The 16,740-nt window shown below is 36.9% G+C and overlaps 1 protein-coding gene across 50 annotated transcripts in view; it reads left to right on the forward strand.

Moving 5' to 3' along the window:
- The window catches only part of Zasp52 (Z band alternatively spliced PDZ-motif protein 52), a 150,273-nt gene extending 137,274 nt beyond the window's left edge, over nt 1-12,999 (forward strand). For 39 of the 50 annotated variants that reach the window (XM_067114963.1, XM_067114962.1, XM_067114965.1 and 36 more), the window contains 5 exons: nt 4,408-5,380; nt 9,109-9,295; nt 9,719-9,839; nt 10,263-10,378; nt 11,898-12,999. In XM_067114963.1, the coding sequence (XP_066971064.1) occupies nt 4,408-5,380; nt 9,109-9,295; nt 9,719-9,839; nt 10,263-10,378; nt 11,898-11,984 (1,484 nt within the window). In that variant the 3' untranslated portion in view covers nt 11,985-12,999. Of the gene's footprint in view, nt 1-4,407; nt 5,381-5,506; nt 5,577-9,108; nt 9,296-9,718; nt 9,840-10,262; nt 10,379-10,947; nt 11,055-11,897 lie in introns of all 50 variants that reach the window. The other 11 variants (XM_067114974.1, XM_067115003.1, XM_067114986.1 and 8 more) reach the window with 4 other exon arrangements.
- Nucleotides 13,000-16,740: the final 3,741 nt, after the last annotated feature.

Raw genomic sequence — 16,740 nt, forward strand, 5'->3', positions numbered from 1 at the left:
CATTTCAACGTTGAAGTTGTGTATTAAACTGGGCACCACAGCAATAAATTTCCTGTAAGTACCAGGTACTACAGTATGCAAGTTCAAGAAAATCATGTAATACTTGATTAAATAATGTAAGAAATCTCATTAAAAAATTTTTCTTTGAAGACTGGTGGTAAAAGGCCTTCATCTAATTATATAATACTAGGTAAAACATCTATGCTCTGTTCGACTGTTTTTTTTCTTTTTCTCTCATCCAAAATGGTTATTAGGCAGTAATATTTTGTAAACTCATTAATTTCTTAAACATTTACAACATGGATGATTAGTTGGCTGTTTTATCATTCACATAGAATTTTTTGTCTTCAGTGTTTAGTACAAATTAATTGGAACATGTTTAATTCACGTGAAACTGACAAAAATGCACAAACAGACTGTGCAGAATTGTGTGATACTGAAATATCTCTTGATTTTGAGAGGTAAAGACTAATAAATTTATTTTTCAAACTAAAATTTTTTCAATATTTAATCAAAGCAAGTTTTATATAGTGGATATCAACAGAATTGTGAGGTGTATGTTAAACCCTTCACTTCTTTAAAGAATATAGTATGGTACCCTTTTCAAAAGTATTGCTCTTGACCTTTTACCTGTACTGTATGTATTATCTCCTGTGGGACAAATTGTAATTTGCCCAAAATTTTTTTAACATGAATCTTATATAGGATTAGCAAATTGAAGCCCAGTTCACATATAACTTTTTGTTTATTGAATACTTGTGCATTTCCAAGTGCATTTTGGCTTTGCCAAATGTTCTTGTATATGACTGCAATGATTATTTTCAAATATTAATGCAGCTCTTGAAACTTAAAATTACTGATTAGTGTATTAGTTGCAGCTAGTCTGTACTCAGGGATTTAGATTTAAAGTCAAATCTCAGTTTTAAGTAACAAACTAAGCAGAAGTAAAATATTTTCAAATCATCTGAACCATGTATTTGTACTAAAGAATTTGAAGAAGATGAAAGGATTAATAACACAGATGTCACTAGTGTAACATGATAAGCTTGAACAAAATTTTAAAAATACTGTTAACTTAAATTGTAATAAGGTTTGTTTCTTTTGAAATAGACAAGCTTTGTTCATGTCTAAATTTGTCTTACTACAGTATTTTTAATTTTTTGTGCAGGCCCCATCTCTTAAATACTGTTCAGCGGCTTTGCTGTAACAAATTGCTGAAAGTTTTTTGTCTATAAAGCTGTATGCTAATGTGCTTAGTAATATTGTGTAACAGACATGTTGAAGTATATGCCATTTGTGAAGAAGTATGCTTTAATATTGCAGCTAATTAGAAACTCAACTCTCCAATTACTGCATTTCTGGGATCTATGGGAAATTTTTCTGGCAACTGCAGTACACTTGTGTTGCTCTAGTTTTATGTTGTGACCTAAGAAACTTTACAACTCCGCCCTGTACCAAGTTGTTTAGCTTATGAAAAGATTTTATTGCCACGTGTATTAGAACTAACTGGCGCTTACATAATTTATTTCTGTACTTGTGTTTTTGTACCATAATTTTGATTTAGAATATTATTTTGCTCCATGCTATATGTCTAGGTAAGACACTGATTTTATAAATTTTAGTTAAAGTAATTTGATGAAATTTAAATAATCAGTAAAGAAGTTAATAACAGTAATAAGTTAAAAGTAGCAGAACCAGTTACTTTTTGCCAGTTCTATTAAAGTCAAGTATTTTGACTCTGTGGTCTGGTTAAACTACCAAACAGTAACGATAATAATGCATACATTGTTACAATAAAAACAGCATTTTTCACAATGTGAGCGTTCTCACCAGAATACGGTATAGTTTTCCAACCATTGCATGAACAGAAGAAAGTTAAAGTATACACACACTTCTGCCTCTTACAGTACTCAGGTTTTTTGCATATACAGTACTCTGAACATCATAACCCAATTGAAACATGAGATGCAAAGGTCCACACTAACCAGTACATAGGATTTGCTGCCATATCATCTAGTAAACAAATTCTCTTTACCAAGCAATGCAGCTGTTATTATTATAAATGCACTACCAGAGAAATTTATCTTTGAAGACTAGAAGTATACTATAGAAGCCCTTAAAAACTATTGCCCAAAAAAATCTTTAGCGTATGAAGAAAGGTATTCATTATGTAAATTTTATGAAGCTGGCTTAAATTCTGAAATATGTTGGACCCCACACAATAAGGACATAAGGTACCCCAAGAGGCAAATGCACAGTAATGTGACTCGATAAAACTACGATATTGCTCAGTGACTATTTAAGATCTCAAAAACCCAACATCTGTAATAAATGGCATATTTTATGGAGCAATGAATCAGATAGAATTAAAACAGATATAATCCATCAATATATCAAGACATTCTTCAAAACTAAGAGCGCTTTGTTGAAGTACTTCTACCCTATCTTTGAACTGGTTATACAACCTCCATGTTGAGGTTATTCTAGATATAGTACTGTAGTAATATTAACTACTAAGTTAAATAATTAGCAAAGGTACTGGACGGCATCTTTTTCCTTCTTGTAATTATTAAAAGCTTACTAAACGAATGTTAACATGTAATACCTCAAGGGGTCGAATGCTGATTTTTTACAGATTGTGGGAGAAATCTAATAATCTTAACCTTAAGTTTTGTACCAAACTGTGCTTAATTGATTGAATAAATGTCAATAAAGGAACAATAAAGATTATTGGAAGTGAAGCCAGTCATAAAAATAGTTTAACCTGACCACCGAGATAAACATACACTCTTGTGGCTGTCCACAAATGAAGACAATTAGTTTAAAAAGACACTGCAGGATGTCTGGAATGCCATGTCCTAATATGAAATGATCTTTTAAAACCTAAGTGTCATTGGAAGTTATAACTTCTTTCTTTAATAATCTTGTCAGTGTACATTGATTTACTAATGAGACCTGAACGTCGTCTTAAAATATTGAATGAAATGGTTTCTGAAACGATAAAAAAATAATTTTTAAATAGGTTACAATCACATATCCAAATCTGGATAGAAACTGAAGTCTATTTCCTTTATCTTTCCAAAAAGTTGAGACAAATCCTTTATTTTTGAAGACTGTTCCCATGATTCCCAGAATTGCAAGTACATTGGATTGTGAAAAGTAAGTAATGGTGTAGCCAGATTGACAAAGCATTGCCATTATTTGTAAGGGGGTTGAGTTGCTACAGAAATGGAACATTTTTGCTGGTTTTTTGAGGTATTTTTGCAAGTTCTATGCTTTATATGCTTTATATAAAGTCTTAACTGTGGCCAGCAAAGGTGGGCATCCATTAACCTGTAAGTAACCTGCCACTGCTGAAGATGCGCTGCTGGAGTTATGTTGGAGCTAACCCAAATTCCCAGTCCCTTATCCCAGATTTGGTTCCATAATCCATTAGTCATACTGAACCTATTTTGGTCCAAATATCATCTCGAGTACTATCCCTATTGAGGTCTGAGCACCCTCCCCCTCCTCCCACCTCCATCCAAAATAAATTTCTAACCTAACTTTTCTTGTAAAACAAATTGCACTGGAATGCTGTACAATCTTTTTTTAACTCTTGAATTTATCTCCCTTCCCTCAAAGCCATTGCATGAATTCCTCCTAGAAGGAGCCTTACCAGACAGATTTTTTTGGACGAAGGATTAAAATTTTTTTACGTGAAAACAATTTTTGGCTTAAAATAAATTGGTTAATACTTTACAGTTTGAAATTTAACAATGGATGTAGGGATCCATACTGTTCGATATGCATGTGAGTTGGCTGTTGCAACATGCAGCAATAATGCAGTCACCAATGCACGAGCGTTTTGGCTGTCTCACGTGCTTCTAGGTTTTGATTGATGGACATTATAATAACTCATAGTTGTTACCAGATTTAGTCAGATGAGAGGGTTGTACTCTAATTAGGGATCTCCTTTCTTTTTCCCGTCCCTCTTGTGTCTGGTATGGCCCTCTCCTTTGTCCTGTCCTGTATCCCTTTCTTTTTTTTTCACTATGCCTCCTGCTGTCCATTTTATACTCCATTAATTTCCTCTACTGTGATCTTCCACTTCGCAATTTTTATTGATTGTAAATGAAATGTTCATAAAAACTATTTCCATGGTCTGCCGGCATATCTTTTTATTTGATAACAATTGCTTTTGTAAATAATTGTGGAATACTTACACCAAACATATCTCTTATGGCTATGGATCTTCAAAACTGTGACCACTATGAATTCTTGAAATCTTAATTTCTCCCTGACCTTGAAATGTGGTTTGGGTATCTTCTCCTCTGGCCTTTTTCCTCGACATTTTTGAAATTTCTTGAATAAAATGTAATACCCACCCCTCCCCACCTTGTTTGCCTGATCCCTTTGCTGGTATAGGTGCACGATTTGTGTGGCCGCCACCAAAAAAGGCAGAGGTTGTGGAGGAGGGGCCCCGGTCGCCTGCATGGGCACCTAGCGGGGATCCCCAAATTGTGCCCAGACCAAAGCATGATGGTGGTCCTCCCCCTAAAACTATTCCTCTTTTGCCAAACCCTCCTCCTCCAAAAGATTATGACACTATGGTTATTAAAGCTTCCCCTCCTGTCCAGCCATCTGCTAAACCTTCCCCACAACCACCCGCTGTTGCCTGCACCCCTCCTGCTTCTAGTAGTCAACCTGCTACATCCAGCAATCAACCTGTAACTGCTCCACCCGCCCCTGTGCCAAAAAAAAAAACTATAGATCCCCCTGAAACAATCCCAGTAACTGAGCCGATGCCTTCTCCAAAGGTGTCTCCTTCAGTTCCTTTACCTTCCAGTAAACCCATCCCCAAACCAGTTAGTGCTCCTAAGCCAGCACCTATCAAACCCCCAGCAAAACCTGCTACTATCAAAGGCTACAAGCCTGTAGCGGCTCCTAAGACTGCTGCTAAACCTGCTCCTGCAAGTACAGGTTTTAAACCTGTTTCTTTCTCACCTCAGACTAATGGTCCAACTTCAATTGCCCCACCTGTTGTTGTTCCAATTGTAAACTCTGCTCCTCCCCCAACACCTGCTTCTGTTTTAGACCCAAAGCCTGCTCCTCCCATTGCTTCTAATTTGGCTCCAGCTCCAGCACCAGCACCAGCCTTGGCCCCAGTGCCAAAACCTGCAGCCCCCAAGCCCCAAACTCCTACAGGCCCAGCTCCAGCTCCTGCCCCTGCATCAACTATGCCCAAGCCTACGCCAATACCAGATATCGGTGCAGATGTTTCAGCCAAAGGTGTACAACCACCTGGCCAGAGGACTGCTCCCCGCCGTGGTCGTGGTGTGATGAACCAGGCTGCCAGTGCCAGGATACCAGTTTGTTCAGACTGCATGCGCCAGATTAGGTATGTTACATGGTAAGGTGACAAGACTTCCCACTGCTGAGGGACATGTAGTTTGTTATTAGCCTAGCCTAACTTGTGCATGTGTGTGTGTACTTCTTTGTCATGTTTATTGTCCCTTATGGCCAGGAACTGTGACTCCAGCGGCTGTTGTGTCCAAGGAGCGGCCTTCCTGTCAGAGCTGCAGTGTAACTATCAGGTAATTCAATTCTTACTTTTTGCAGGTTTACTGTTTAGCAGAATAAATCTTCGATCACATTTCGTACACTGAATTTCATCTTAACCCTTTGAGGATGGGGAAGTGGGGGTGTCAAAATCCGTCTGCACTGTGTCACACACCTTTCACTGACAGTGCAAAAATGCTTTGCAATAATTTTCACTGACTGCTCTGTGTGATGTCACATTTCATGCTATGTTAATGAATTTGGTGTCACTTTAGAGCTAAGGCGTTGACCTTTATGATGATATATTTAAAAATGCCCAAAAATAAAAACTAATATGAGTAAATGTTAGCCATAATGAAAAAATATTACAATAAATCAGAGAGGAGAGATATCCAGTTTCTGTTTACAATGTAAAATACTATGATAAATTACCTTTCCAATGATATGATATATTTGATACCACATAAGGCTTAAGGAATGTAAAATATATTGTGAATGGTGTAAGTTTGCCAAGCAGAATAAGTTTCACTTTTATTATACAAAATTTGCCATAAATAATATACTGTATACCAGTCTCCATGACAACAAGAAGTATCAATACTGTACACGCCATAAACAAATTTCAGTGTTATGACACTTTTGTGTGATTTATGGCAAGTTTATTAAAATGTTGACTAGTCATCAAAATCTCGATGCTGTAGTTGAAAAATACAACTACAACAATCTGTCATCAGAATCTCAAAGGGTTAATAACAGCAGGTAGATTTGGTATCCTCTTGCAGTAAAATTGCTAGTTTATTTTGTACTTTGGGTTAAGTAATGGTTACATGAACACTATTCTATGGTAACATGCAGATAGCTTTGAAAGTAAAATTATTTCAAATTAGGTAATGGCTCTTTATCAGTAAATACAGTAGTACTGAAATATGCACACCTCATCAAAATTTGTTTATGAAGTAATACTAATGCACATTTTAAACATATACAGGATCAATAGCAAATGCCTTGAATGCAATATTTCAATGAGTATTTCTTTAGTGTAATATTAATAATTTTTTAAAAATTCTCAAGACACCTTTGCATACACAAGCATTTTTATGGTTATAGATGTGTACTCTTCAGATTCTCTTAATTATCTAAGGGGATTACATTGAATCATTGTTGCTATAAGACGTTATCTAAAAAAACTGTGCAACAAGATATTCAAACACTTGTTTGAAAATTTGAGCACAGAATTTACACAGTTGAGGTGTGCTATTCAGATATTTGATGCATTAGGTTTTTTTTATTTTGTAAACTAAACAAGGTGGCTGGGAAATTTCTACTAGCAAACATCTTGACCTTGACCTGCTGTATTAGAAAATTTTTAACCGTCTTTCAGCCTTGATTAGTTGCAGTTTCAGTGATTATGCCCCACCTCTAAAGAGGGAGGAGAGCTTGAAAATTAGCATTTCCCTGTATGCAGTTATTGCTCATCTACTTAGCGTTCTTGGTTATTGTGGTAGTCTGCAAAAACAGATTTTTTCTGTTTTAAGTTTGACTAAATTCAGTCCTCTTTTATTCTAAGTTTGGTATTTTGTAGGTAAAACACTACACTGAAAGCCATCTGTGCACCAATGCACTTCCACACAGCAGTAAATGCTTGTCAGAACTGATGTTAAGCAGTGTCACTTCGACACCCAAATCATTCTTTGGTGAAACCTCAACATGCAAGAATTGTATTAAAGAAAAAGGCATAGTTCTCTTTGGTAAAATTTCAGGACTAGGCCAACAGCAGATGTTAAGTGTTGAAGAAGACTGCTATTTTGTAGTGGATGCAATAGTGAGTGGTTTTTCTCAGGATACATTTTCAGTCATTTATCCAGTTGCAAAAGTATCTTTGATCATCCAACTTTATGTTCTGGGACCAGCACTAATGATCATCATCATTGAGACAAAAAGAACCTTAAAAATTTTTTCCTGGAAACTTCAGATTCATATTTTACTAATTGTGCAGCTTAATTATGAAATATCGTAAGAAGGAAACCACCAAAAACCAAGGAGCTTATGGTCATTTGTAGGCAACCCTAAAATTGTTTTATTTTTTCTTCTGGGCTTTGACAGTGTATATTAATATAACACTGGTACTGTTAAAACTAAATTGCATCCCGTGAAAAGCTGTATTTTTTCAGAATTTTTCCCTACAGTGTCTTAATAGTTATAGCATATGTTAACAGTACTTTCCAGACAATTATTTGTCATGTAAGAATGTGTTTAAATCATTAATATAATCAAGGGCTATGTTAAGAGCAACACAGTATGTTAAACCGACATCAGTTAACTTGAAAAAATTTGCTAGTGTACTCTTTTTGGCATACTGAATTAGAGTAGACATTTGATGAAATAATGCATTCCTCATATCACAAGGTTGTGGAATCTAGGGCTGAAAGCTGCAGTGAAAGTGATCTTCCTGCTCAACCAGAAACTTGAAAATTTATTTATCTTGGAAGATTCCCACGTACCAGTTTTCTGGTAATCTTTTGCCAAAAGGTTTAGGAATGATCTTATAAGAATATGTTGGAGATTTGGATGTTATGTTAATTTTGACTTTGTTTGGTAACGAGTTAGAACAATATTTTAAGAGGGAAATCCTCGTAATATATATGGGTGGATTTTATATTAGTAACCATATAACTTACTGTGCTGTGTACTTTAATACTTGGTGCAGTATTTACAAATTCCTTAGATATTATGCATTTCCAGATTGTTAACTTACCGTTAGACTGAATTAAAATAATAAGACTTGGTAATTTTGGTATAGGGGACTTATCTAGAATGCTGGTGTACGGTTACTCTTAGGGCACAGAACTATTGGTAAGGAGTTTTCTTTGCATGTTTACATTTCCCGGTTGTGTAAACACTGACACCCATTTAAGTAAAATACCCTTTGTGTTGTAAAATAACACTTGAAAACCTAATAGTCATTGCTTAAATTTTGGTAGTGTAATGGGAGCATGATTGATTCTGTAGACACTAGAAATTTTAACATCCCTAAGTAAAATACTGTACTATGTTCGAGAAATGCTGTGAAAATTTGAAATAATGCTGGTTATTTCTTGTAGACCTTGTGAACAGTCTTGTAATAACATTTATGTTGAGACTAAACGAAAACAGTTTGTGTTGACCCTGCAATATAGTGCATTCCGTATATTGTTTAGTTGAATTAATTCCAAAACATAACTCATAGGAACAAATCTATAGTGTCTTCTTATTCTACAAACCTGATTATGAACAAAGACAATTTACACTCACAGGAAAAAGTTCATGTAAGATTTTTCAATCTCTCATGCTGTTATGTCAGTGATGTTTTTTAAATGCATTCAATATAAGAGTAGTGCACAGTAAACTGAACATGTAAAGAACTGACCTGTAAACCTTTGGCAGTACGAATTTTTCTTGAAAAATCTTGGTCCTAAATATTTTAAACTATATTCCTGTATAGCAGTTTCCAAGTGTTTTTTTTTTTTCAAACTAACAGTTCCTCGTTGTTACCAAAAGTACATACTCATAATGTTTCCTTCGTTGCAGAGGTCCATTTGTTTCTGCATTAGGCAAAACATGGTGCCCTGACCACTTTGTCTGCTCCACTGAAACCTGTCGCAAGCCTCTTATTGATATGGGCTTCGTTGAAGAACAAGGTTCTCTTTACTGTGAAGATTGTTATGAACAGTACTTTGCTCCTATTTGTGGCAAGTGTGACAAGAGGGTCAAAGGAGTAAGTATTTTAATTTTACTCATTTTAGTGTGGTTACTCCATAAACCAGATAAACGAACATCCTACAGTTTCCTTTTGGCACCTGACATTTGTGAATGGACATCACAAGCACTTTGTAACCCATTCAGATCGAGTTAAAAAGAATTTTAATGTCTATTAAATCAATCAGGTGCCACTGAAATGTTGTTTTTAATGTCTATTAACTTGATGTTTGATGAGAGAGTAGAATTTGAGCTAAATTTGTGTTAGATCAGTCTAAGATATATTTGATTATTTCACATAGGAATCATTGGTATTTGTATAAAACAGATTCTGGCTATTATAAATACAGTTTTCAAGAAATTTGAGAGAAAATATCACATATTTTAATTAGTTTATTAATTATATACAGTAGGTTCTCATAATTAACCATTTCTTTTCCAGGACTGTTTAAACGCTGTGGGTAAACAGTTCCATCCTGAATGCTTCTGCTGTGCCTACTGTGGTAAAGTGTTTGGTTCTGGCGCATTCTATCTGGAAGATGGATTACCATACTGTGAAGCTGGTAGGTATCTCTTCCTTAGCACTGTTTAATAAAGTGCTCTACCATATAGCATACTATTATCTTTATGAAATCATTGGAGATGTTTGTACAATTTTATACTGGTCTTACAAACTTCAACATTGGTGTACAGAAAGTTTACTTAACATTCTAGCAAGTTTGATATAAATGCTATATAGACATTTAGAATTGGGGTTGTATTTTATATTGTTACAAAAACATGCACAAAACTGTGATTCACATTTTAGATACATGTTACACAAACATGTATTATTGGGGTTGAATTTAAGTTTTTTTAAAAGATTACATTTGTACTTTTGTATGGAAATACTAGTTCCAAATAGTATTAATTTAGTTGGCAAAATGGGGTTAAGACAATGTAAGGGAAATAACTTGTTGTTCTTGATCTTAACAATTCCTTTTCAGACTGGAATGATCTGTTCACAACAAAATGTGTAGGATGCGGCTTCCCAATAGAGGCTGGTGATAGATGGGTAGAGGCTCTCAACAATAATTACCATAGCCAGTGTTTCAAATGTTCGGTAAGACATTTTGAGTTTTTAAGTTGATACACTGCAACCAGAATGTGAGCATTAAGACCTTGATAAGTACTTTCCAGTATTAAAAACTGAACAATCTTGAGTTTAAAATGAGCTCCCTGGTAATCTGACTAATCCACTGTAAAATTTAATGGCCTTTTGCAGTAGATATCAGCTTTGGCCTTGTTGTAAGCAGTCCCTTGCATCTCTACTTTCTTCTGAATTTGAGTTTTATTCACTGCATTGACAAAGATTTACAAAATTGCATGGATCCATGGTATCAGTTTTGAGGCAAATTGCATGTTTCTCCCTTTATTTAATATAAATTAATTTGTAAAGGCTACTATAACGAGTGCAAATGCAGATACTGATGAACAGATTTCTGGGTTATTATTCAAGCTCAAGTTGGTTAGCTTTAAATTTTTAAAGATAACCATCTTGCAAGGATTGAGAAATCAAATGTTTACATCAGTAACTACTGCACTTGCAATAGTAAGTCATAAGTAAATGACAAAGTTTAGGTAAGCAGAAACAGACACCATAATGTTTGTTAAATCCCTTCCCATTTGCAGGTTTGTAAATCGAACCTTGAGGGGAAGAGCTTCTATGCCAAGAATGGCCGACCTTTCTGCAAGTCTCATGCTGGCCGTTAGGCCAAGTCCAGTCTACTTCTTGCTTGGTGCTTCTTTTTTATTTTCTTAAAAGATCCCATTACAGAGGCAACCTTACATTCAAGTTGTGGTCTTAAGCTACAGAATATTTTACCTTTACCACTAACTGTTAGGGAAAAAAGGCATGCGTATAATCAAAGAACAAAGAGCAAGGATAATGTAGGGTGGTTTCTGGAATGAACGATCTTTAAGCTTTATAGTCAATTGGAAAATAATTAGAATGTGTAATCATCTATGAAGTGTTAGTATCAGATTCAGTTGTAGTGGCAGTTATATTTAGTTCGCTCATTTTGTTAAAAGTAATATTCTGTGATGACAGTCTCCTTTCTGAGAAATAGCTAATTAGCAGATAACTCTAATCCTAGCTAGCAACAATGTTGCACAAGGATATTACAACAAAATTTAAACTACCATATTTGATCATAATACAGTAATCCTTGGGCCTGTCCTCTAATTGACCTTTGTTTTCTATCATGCACATTTAAATGGCTGTGCCACTATGCTTTTTGTTTTCACTTAAATTTTATGCTGACCTTGGTATGGCCTTGCTAAACCACAGATACCTTAGGTGGCATAAACTTTATCAAAGATGCAGTTCAGTTTGATTTTTGTTTTGGATGTCTTCTATTGTGTGTTTGGGTCTTTTTTGAAAAAAGGGCAGTTGGTTGGAAGGCATTTTTAAACATTTAATCCTCAGATACTTTATGCACCAGCAATACATGTACTCCTTATACTTACTCTCTTTATTCCACAGGCTTTAGAGAAGCTCAGTAGCTGCAATAAAATTTATTAACTAAAGAATTTTGTTATGTAGTGCTTAATTAGTTTAGTAACTAGCCTCTAACCTCCAGAAATGCAACAAGAACTTAGAGGGCCAGAGTTTCTTCGCCAAAGGAGGTAAGCCTTTCTGCAAGGCTCATGCTCAGCGTGGTGTCTAGACTACTGCAAGTATCTGGATACTGCCCTTCTCTGTAGCTCAGCCAAGGGTAACAGAAATGGGGCTATACAGTCACCAGCAACAGAATCCAGGGAAGGAAACAAAGGCAACACTGGGATCAACGAAGCCACAGGAAGTATTAGTTCAGTATAACAGAGCAAAAATTGCTGTTGCGAAAAAAGAGCTCAACACAGCAAGACCACATAATTTTTTGAAGCTCACTCGGTTTTGTCGTTTCCACATCAACAGTAGTTTTCCTCGGAATGGCTTCCCTTCTGGGACGCCCAATGCTAAGTTCATCAGGTTCTGTTGCATTTATTTATTGTTAATAAACTATTTCGATAGGTGAACTAAAGATTTATGGCATAGAATATAATTAAGGTACATCTGTTCACAATCAATACTAAGTCAGTGCCTTAATTTTATCTAAATCTTTATCTTAGGATAAGAATATATAAGCTTTACAGAGTAGTCTAAGTATCCGTAAGCCAGTGAAAAATGGACACTTAACTGTGGGGTCTGTTACTAAGACCAATGGTATGGAATATGTTCTCTATCAAATGCTACAACTTATTGAATCTTTCATGTATTGTACTTACTGCACATACAAACAAATGCAAACTGTGAATAACTATCGAAAAATAGTGTATATACGAATTTCATAAATGTTTATTTAATATCTTCTTCTTCCCTATCAACACTGAAAACTTGGCTATGCTTGCTGAGTCTATATAAATGCTATGTGTCTTCTGTCTTAAGTTCTTGTGTTTGTGTATTATTGGCTATTAGTTCTTATCAGATTACTTTTATCCCATAGAGCTTGCTTAAGGGCCAATGAATCTCAGGATGGCCCTGTAGCTAACCTGTTAATGGATATAATTATGAAATTTACTCTTGTTAATTAAAATTGTGCTTTAGAGTATTCGTTACAGTATTATAAAGAAACGTGTGATTAATCATCAGATGTCATGTACCTCTGTCTTTGGGGGCTTAACATAATAAAAGAGGAAACAATACTATTGTGTTTAAGTATCCTGTAGTTCTTCACAGGAGTCAATGTGGATAAGGGCACAAGTGCGACTGTGGATGAAAGAACGCCTTCAAGAGTCGCTACTGTCAGAGAAGTGGGCAAAGCCAAGGCCGTATTTAGAAGCTGAGGTGTGTCAAGAACTAGGGGTATTATTGGCCCCACAAACATGATTAATTGCCAAGCAACTGTGACTGGAACCTAAAGATACTTGCTAACAGTGACCACAGGGAGAGGCATGGAGATACCAGCATTGAAGTAGCCACTGAAGGCAGATGAATAGGAAAAACCAAGCAGAAAAGCACGAGTCCCAGTTCGCGTCAAAGTCATAGCTAGTCCATTTGGAGAGCGTCTACGTCAAGGAGGAGGCAATTACAGTCCTCCATATCTGAAAAGTAAGCAAAGGCAAACAAAAGGTTGCTGAAAATATAGTGCAGGCTCTGGTCTAATTGCTGCTATAGATGGAGGAACTGATGGGCCTGAAAATGAATCACAGGAGTCAACAACAGGAGATTCTGAAGTAGAAAGAACAACAGGGTCACATGGAACTAGCAGATTAATCATGATGCTTTCTGCTAAAAAAAAAAAAAAAAGACCAATGGGTGTTGAGACCAGACCTTATGATTTACATCAAATCAAGAGAAACCACTATGCCCAGACAAGCACTACACAGTGCCATGAGAATCCTGACAATTTGCTAATAGCTATAGTGTGGCTTGTCAAGCAAACCAACATGGCTTTGCAGCATATGAGCATAACTATTAAACAATTCATGGAAGGCTACTTTAACAAAGCAGTGAGTATTACTGCAAAAGAGAAATATAGCTCGCCAACACCAAAACAAGAATACTGGTTCACACAATTATCACAATTCAGTAACTACAAACACACCTAGTTGGACTTGGACTAGTAGAAACAGAGTATACACTAAAATTTATGCTATATACACAGTGATAGACGATATGAAATTAACTGCATGAAAAAAAGGGAGAAGAGATTCAGACTGCTACCATTGGACCTGTGAAAAGACATGTGACCAAGGAGCTGGAACAGGAAGACTCTATGGTGAGGGAAGTTTGCAGTGATTCATGAAAGATTTTGGAAGTGATGATGGGCTAGCTATAAAATGTAGGCTAAAAAGGCATACAGTAGTCAACAAAGTTACTCTGGATACACAAACAAACCTGGACATTTTCAGATGGACATAGTTCTCAAGAGCAATGAATACCAACATAGAAATGACAAACATACAGCATTAAGATACTACACTGGGATAAGTTAACTGAAGCAAACTTTTAAATTCCATTGAATAAAAAATATCAAGCTGGGGCTCTGTCTAATGCCTTAGAACAAATGTAAGGTTTTGTGGAGCCTGCACAAATGTAAGGTTTTGTGGAGTCAGTGCATGAAATTTTAACTGTCAACAAAGATTGCTGAGAAATTTGGGGTATTCAAGCCACTGGCTTCAACTATAAGAAATACAGATTCTGAATCAATGATAACCCAATCTTTTTTACATACAGTTCACAAATGGCAGTAAAGGGATGAAGGAGGAAGGCAAAGACATGGGAGAAATAAAGCCAGAAACAAATGCAGATGAGTATACAGAAAAACCCTCTCAGGAGTTGCAGAGTAATCCAAGGGACAGGGACTCTGCAGAATGAGATAAGACAAATCAGGCATTTCCCCTACTCTATGCCAAGGCTAAAGCTAGTAGAAAAACATTCTTCAAGAGTTATGGCTCTGTCCAAAGAACAAGACAGCGGTTTGTGGGGAGGCCCCATAAGGTTATGTAACACCAAGGGATAAACATTGCACACTCCGGGCCAGAGAGCTCCAGGGGTGGACAAGACCACCTGAAGTTTCTCAGAAGCATGGATAATTCCACTGACATAGGGAGATCTAAACCTTTTCAGCTGAAAAGGCTGAGTAATATTCCTTCTCTGTGGAAACTGAGAGGTGGCTGTCTTGGTGAATGAAGATGAGGAAATCTGTGACCTACTGAAAAGTACCTCTATCAGAGAGCAACAACACCAACTGCATAAGATGACCCACTTTCTGTAATATACATCTGTTGAGGAATGACAGAGGTATTCAGAAGTTTCCTTTGCTGCCCCACAAGAAAAGCCTCTCCCACATAAGACTTTGAACAACCTACACCTTTCAAACAGGAGAAATTGAACTGCCTGGCAATACCTGTGAATGTGTGGTTGACAAAGGAGGGTGGGCCATGAGGCAACTCCCTTAGTGCCTAAACCAGTTGTGTTAACAGATCCTGTTACCAGTTGGCATGTGACTAACAAGGGTCATTTAAAGACCCAAGATGACTAACACTGTCGATACCCTGAAGAGAAGACTGAAATGTGGAAAGGTGTAGAGTATACATCCAAATTATCCCATGGATGTTGGAATGCATCCTCCATCACTGCCTACAGGTCTGGGACTGGAAATAGATGATGGAAAGTTTCCTGTTCAGTCTGGTTGCAAACATTGATCTGGGGGATACCCACAGATCAAGCAACCTCTCTGCTATTTGGGGGTGCAGGGACCACTCCTCTCCACTAGCTGATAACTCTGGCTGAACTGATCCGCCAGGATATTTTGCCTGCCTGGAACTTATCTGCCCCTCAACTCAATTGCTTGGAGAGCCACCCACTTGTGCATCTGCAACTCACTTAACTGGCATAGGGTCTTGGACACAATCGACCCCCTCCCCCCAATTTGTTGATTAAGTCACTTGTCAACACCACAGTGGCCCCCACATACTGTTCTACAATGTTTGCAACACTACCCAAACTGCTTGCATTTTCAAGACGGTGATGTGCAGATGTAGAAAGTCCCATGTCCGTGCACCTCTCAGGGTATGCCCCAACCCCCCTTTAACGTCCAAAAACAGAAGCATCATTGTAAGCTGGGAGTTCAGTGGAACCCTCAGAAGAGGTTTCCATCATCTAGCCATCAAGCAAGGTTTTCTTTCACTTTCCGATTCAAGGAAATGTTTGGTAGGATCCTGAGAGGGGAAATCAGTTTCTGCTCCATTTCCCACTGAAGACACTGAAGGTGGCTCTGCCTGTGGGGAATGAATTTCTTTAATGACGGAAGATGACCAAGGACTACTTGCCAGTGGCTCTCAATGTTATGGTATCTAGAAGTATACCCAGATGCTTTATCTACTGCTTGGGAATAAGACTGTATTTATGCCAACTGATCACGATCCATAGGATGTGACAACACAGTAGCAGATGATCTTTGTCTGGCAGAAGATATTTCTTGGAGGGAACCAGGATCAACAAATGGCCCAGGTACTTCACAAAGCAAATGCCCTTCAAATGGGCCGAAGCTGAGACGTGTGTGAACATCCAAGTGGACAGCTGTTGCCAGTCTGAAGCACAGACCCTTGAACTGGGAAAGTCTTCCTGCAGAAATTCTTAATGTGGACTCAAGATCCTCATAACTGGAAAGTTTGCTGACTCAAGATAGTCATCAAGCCTTCAGGCATTTGGGAGTAACTGGCTGAGTTAATTATCATGAATACCTGCATATAAGCATAGGTCCTTACATAAAATAGTTTTTACTAATCAAAACAAAACCACTTGGAAATAAAGCAGTGTGCAATATTAATGCTCTGGACAGATGTTGGGGTGAAGGGGGGGAAATGTTGCAACCAAGTCAGGACTTTGCAGGAAGCAAATGAACAAAACCTGTAACTAATATCAAGATTGCAGGTTAC

This window comes from Macrobrachium rosenbergii, chromosome 13, assembly GCF_040412425.1.
Source record: "Macrobrachium rosenbergii isolate ZJJX-2024 chromosome 13, ASM4041242v1, whole genome shotgun sequence".
NCBI lineage: Eukaryota > Metazoa > Arthropoda > Malacostraca > Decapoda > Palaemonidae > Macrobrachium > Macrobrachium rosenbergii.